The sequence below is a fragment of the Nicotiana sylvestris genome, chromosome 2 (assembly GCF_000393655.2).
Source record: "Nicotiana sylvestris chromosome 2, ASM39365v2, whole genome shotgun sequence".
NCBI classification, from domain to species: domain Eukaryota; kingdom Viridiplantae; phylum Streptophyta; class Magnoliopsida; order Solanales; family Solanaceae; genus Nicotiana; species Nicotiana sylvestris.
In genome coordinates, this window is record NC_091058.1 from 85,825,036 (window position 1) to 85,830,510 (window position 5,475).

Sequence of the window (5,475 nt, forward strand, 5' to 3'; positions counted from 1 at the left end):
TTGTTCAAGTGATAAATTTGGCAAACTTCTTCACAAGGCATTGCCAACCTCAAGCAATTGAGAAGTTGTAATACTAGATTGGAATTCATCATATCCGAGATATCAAGTGGTATTTTTGTTAGGGGGAATATAGCACGCGATGCACTCTTTCCCTTACCGAAGGTTTTATCCCACTGAATTTTCCTGGCAAGATTTTTAATGAGGCAGCAAGCAATACGTATTATTAAATATGTGTACCATTTTTCCATTACTAGAACTTTTTTTTGTTGCACATGATTTTTTTCTAATAAGGTGTTAACAAGGCACATTATTTTTGGACATCCAAAAGGGAGTGTTATATAAATTATCTAATGGTGGATGTCCATAACTCATAAAGGAGTAATACCCACTACTCTTCTGCATTATCTCCATAACTTCCACTACTCCAGTACTTATGGAGTTATGGTTGTAACTCTCATACCTCTATAACCTCCCCAATAATCTTCCTCCATGATATCAAATATTTATGGCATTCTTTTGTATACCTCTATGTTATACTATAAATAAAGAATGAGAAGTGATATTGTAAATACTTAGAAAACACTTGATGAAATAAGAAAGTTCTTTCCTACTCTCAACATCTTTTGTCTATTTTTTTGTTTCATATTATTACTTTGAGTTTAGTTTTTTTAATATTTTTAATATAGTGGACAAATAAATGTGAACAAAGAGAGTAATATGGTTTCTTATTTAAGAAGAGAAATCTTTTAGCTACCCCCACTTATTTTGAAAAGTACAGAAGAGATCTTCATATTAGATGGAGTTTAGCTTTAAATATTTGGGTACGAACGCCGGTTCCATACATTTATCGTTTTATTTATTAAGTTGAGATATAACTCCTAAAACTACTGTAAGATCCTAATGCTTAAAATTTTGAATTAAAAAACATTTATTGTGTAATTCAAAACATGAAATAGTATAATGTAAATCCTATGACAAAATTCGTACCAGAAAAATAAATAATCAGGAAATAGAATATAATCTCAATTTATTATTTGGATATTACATATTCAAACCAAAACACTTTTGAGTCATGATTTTGTCACGTTGCATGCTTACATACTTTATCATTGTTGTCCTCTTAAAATACCATGACCGAATTAAGGACCATCATACCTTTTCCTCCATAAGTCATTTGTCATGTCCCCCCACCCCCTCCAACGTTAAAACATTACTCTCCGTCCCACTTATGCTTAATAATAATTGACATAGATGGTCCCAACAAAAAATAAATAAATTAATACCCATATTTAATTTCACATTAATTATCATATATTGAAGTAAAAATTCCTTTTTATAATCATGCTAAGTGATAAAACTCATACACGTTATGGCAATTTCAAAGGAAGAATTAACCCAAATAATCGCTCTTGTCCGCTTCAACTAAAAATAGCCGGTGAAAAAAATATATATATATATATATATATGTATGTGTGTGTGTGAGGGGGGGCTAGGAAAAATAAACAGCAATTAATATAGCTGGCTATTTATGTAAAGATCTCATTCTAAAATAGACTCCTCCACATTATATCTACGTTAGTTGACAAAGATGTGAAGTTAACATATTAATTTAATTTTGCAAATGTTACGAACAACAGAATAAAAAATTAAAATGATGGCTGAAAAGTTTGCTCGATGTAGAAAATATCACTTCAAAGCTAAAATTTAAACAGTAAAATGAATTTGAATTCACAAGAATTATATAAAAATTTATTGTCAAATATTTTTAACGCAATTAAATAAAATTAGTGTTAATATAATTGTGAATTTGTGATTGGAGTAGTATCTTTTCTATAATTATAGGTCTAATCATAGTCAATAATTTTGTTTAAATTTTGACCATTTCTATTTTATTTTTTAGCTCATTAGGAAATGAAAAGGAAGTAAATTTTAAAAGACTGAATAATGAGGTTGTGGGGTGGGGTTGGGGTGGGGGGGGGGGTTGAGGGGGAGGTGGGGCTACACTTAATATCCAAATTAAGGGCGTGAAAACATTTGGGCGTGGGAAAAACTTTGATAGATACACACACAGATATAGGAGCCCCTTTTCTCTTCCTAGCTCGTGACTTTTTTCCTTTCAATTTGTTGGCGGAGTTAACGACGGTTTCATTGGTGGTACCACTGGTGGTTCCGGCGATATGATTAAAGTCTAAAGCTTTGCCGATCAAGGGTTCCGCCTGAGGACGTGTATCTCACCTCATATAACCGCCTTTTATCTTCGAACCTTTTTCGATCTCTACATTCCGGAGCTTTATTTGATCCATTTCATCTTCTTTGTTCAGGTTTTCTTCTACCATTTTCTCTGTTTTTGATACATTTCTGTTTTTTTTTTTTTTTGGTTTTCTGGGTGCATTTCCTTTTTTTTTTTCTTATTCTATTCTTCTCTTCCCTAGCTGCATGTCGGCTCTGCTTTTTGTTTCTCAGCGGAGATAGTAAAAATGAAAGCTTTTTTGAGATCCCTCATTTTTTATTTTCTTTGGAGGAAACGTGCATTTTGATTTTCTGGTTGTTATTGGTGCATCGGATTGGGAACATTTGAGTGCTAAAGTTTTGATTTTTAATGGTGGATGTGCTAGGAATGATGTAAATTTCAATTTTTGCTAGATTATTCGTCCCCCATTTGTGCAATTTCAGTTCTGATCATTGGATGGTTACCTGTTTATTACCTTATTGCAGATCTTCTTTTTACTCCCTCACAACAGAAAACAAAAAACGTGTTTATTTTCAATCAAAATATAGAGGATAAACCTCCATGTTAGATTTAAAGAACATACAGTTTTAGTTAATTGATTGGTTGATGTGGTTTAAGGGTGAAAATTGTTGGAAAGTTCTTTCCTCATGTACATTCAGTCAATGCTCGAAATGTGGTAAAGTTCTTTTCTTTGTTTTATTGAAGGAAAGGTTCAATTCATGTGATTGATAGAAATGTCATTTAAGAGCATTGTTCGTGAGCTGAGGGAGATGAAAGATGGGATAGGGAATATATCAAGAAGGGGAGCAGAAAGAAAGCAGCATTGGAGCAACAGAACCCGGTCACATATTGTCCCTGATGTGGCCTTCTCTGATCCCATTGAACAAGGGCAATGGGCAAATTTACCGCCGGAACTTCTTTTGGATATCATCAGCAGGGTTGAAGAGAGTGAGGCATCGTGGCCTGCTCGTTCTGTCATTGTCTTTTGTGCATCTGTTTGCAAGTCTTGGAGGGAAATTACCAAGGATATTGTTAAGACTCCTGAGGAATGTGGTAGGCTTACCTTTCCCATTTCACTGAAGCAGGTAATCTCCTTAATCTGTTTAAATTTCCTTTTTATTGCTGTTGTTGATGTTAATTTAAGCTTTTGAAGTGATTCTTTTGTTTCCATTTTTAAATCAGCCGGGTCCCCGTGAATCCCCAATCCAGTGCTTTATCAAACGGGATAGAGCTAATTCAGTTTATCGCCTCTACTTTGGCATGACACCGTGTAAGTAATATCCTCTGCCTATCCTAAACTTCTCTTCTTTTAACACTTGAAATGTGAGAATGGATATCCTCTTAAAATGATTCCTTATCTGTGAACCAGCTTGAAGCTTTCTTTTGTATTCGATTAATTAACAGAATTTGTCTTGTAAACATTTGAAGATCCTACTTTAATGGGGAACTTACTTTTAGCCCGACTTCAAGTTAGTACACCAGATCGGAAATGCAAAACCTTTTATGACTTCTGGTTAATGTTTGTGGTCTATGTTTTTTCATTGGAAAATTTTCCTAGCCAGTGAAAGATAAATCTGATATTTTACTTCATGACAGCTGAGGATGAGAGAGATAAACTATTGTTGGCTGCCAAAAAGATCAGAAGGGCAACAAGCACAGACTTTGTGATTTCATTGGTTGCAGATGATTTTTCTCGGGCTAGCAATACATATGCTGGCAAACTGAGGCAAGTTCTATCAAATTTCCAATTATATTTTCTTCACTCACTCCTCTCCGCCCCTTCAAAATAGCAGGAAGCAAAGAAAAGTTTTTTTCTTCTAAAATTTTTGTTTTATTACATAGGGGGAGGGAGAGGGGAAGGGGAATGCTACGCTACTGATGGGGTTTAAACCCTCCACATCAACTGTGGAAGGCAGGGAGCCCGCAAAGTTGGCTGGCCCTCAGCCCCAAGAATAGCTTCTACATACCTTAATTTTATCTTAATAATGTCTGAAAACTATTTGACCAGGTCTAACTTTCTTGGGACCAAGTTCTCCATATATGATAGCCAACCTCCAAGTGATGCAGCCATTCAACAACGTGGTCGACTTAGTCGGAGATTTCATGCGAAGCAAGTTTCTCCAAGAGTACCTGCGTGCAACTACAGAGTAGCTACCATCTCCTATGAACTCAATGTTCTTCGTACAAGAGGACCTAGGAGAATGCATTGTGCCATGCACTCTATCCCTCTGTCTTCAATCCAGGAGGGAGGCAGTGCTCCAACACCTACATCATTCCCACAATCGTTTGACGAGAAGACATTTTCTGCACCACTCTCAAAAGCAAAGGAGTCAGCTATAGAAATCAACTCATCTGGCTTTTCAAGGTCAGCAGTAACAGTGGCTTCTCAAGAGCCACTTGTGCTAAAAAACAAGGCTCCTCGGTGGCATGAGCAACTGCAGTGCTGGTGCTTAAATTTTAAAGGCCGTGTTACAGTGGCTTCTGTAAAGAACTTTCAGCTAGTGGCAGCAGTTGATCCTTCCCACAATATACCAGTAGCAGAACAAGAGAAAGTAATTCTACAGTTCGGAAAAATTGGAAAAGACATCTTCACAATGGACTACCGCTACCCACTTTCTGCTTTCCAAGCTTTTGCGATCTGCTTGAGCAGCTTTGACACAAAACCAGCCTGTGAATGATTTCAAGCAGATTTTAAATCATGATAAACTTTCTTTCTTCTTTTTTGTTGCTTTATAATGTTCTGAATTCATGTTCATTCCCTGAGAAAAGTTCTCAATGCACGGCCCTTTATATAAATGAGAACATTAGTTGTGCCCGTGTGTAGTTTCTCTAATAGTATTCTCATGTTTACTGTTTCCTTGAAGTAAATTTATCCTTAAGCTTTTAATCAATCATCCAGCTTTTTGCCCCTTAAATTGAGAAAAACGTTGATTTATAAACACATTCATGTGCAAAAGTGATATATGACCCATACAATCCCCTTCCAATATTTTCATGAGCAGAGGTTCTCAGTCCAGACCCTTGAGCTGCTACATTCTCTCTTTGCTGAATCTTTAAAGCTGCATTTGCATTTGTCTCTCTAACAACCAGCTTTCATTAGTTCAATTTTGTGCCTTGGTCGTCATAATCAATTAGCTTGTTCCTACCATTTGATTCTCAGCTACATTCCCTGGTCAGGTACTAGAAGGATGCTTGAGAAGTTGACAGGTTATTCACCTAATTTTTTACTATCGATCCCTCGGATT

The 5,475-nt window shown here is 35.9% G+C and overlaps 1 protein-coding gene across 2 annotated transcripts; it reads left to right on the forward strand.

Moving 5' to 3' along the window:
• The first annotated feature begins 2,036 nt into the window (after positions 1-2,036).
• On the forward strand, positions 2,037-5,121 carry LOC104234702 (tubby-like F-box protein 5). Of its 2 annotated transcripts, none has more exons than XM_009788311.2 (5): positions 2,037-2,321; positions 2,936-3,315; positions 3,413-3,500; positions 3,827-3,956; positions 4,239-5,121. In XM_009788311.2, the coding sequence occupies exons 2-5, from the start codon at positions 2,965-2,967 to the stop codon at positions 4,906-4,908; spliced, it is 1,239 nt and encodes a 412-aa protein (XP_009786613.1). In that variant the 5' UTR covers positions 2,037-2,321; positions 2,936-2,964; the 3' UTR covers positions 4,909-5,121. The 2 variants fall into 2 exon arrangements, with proteins under 2 accessions (XP_009786613.1, XP_009786614.1); XM_009788312.2 differs by having other exon boundaries at positions 2,941-3,315.
• The last annotated feature ends 354 nt before the right edge of the window (positions 5,122-5,475 follow it).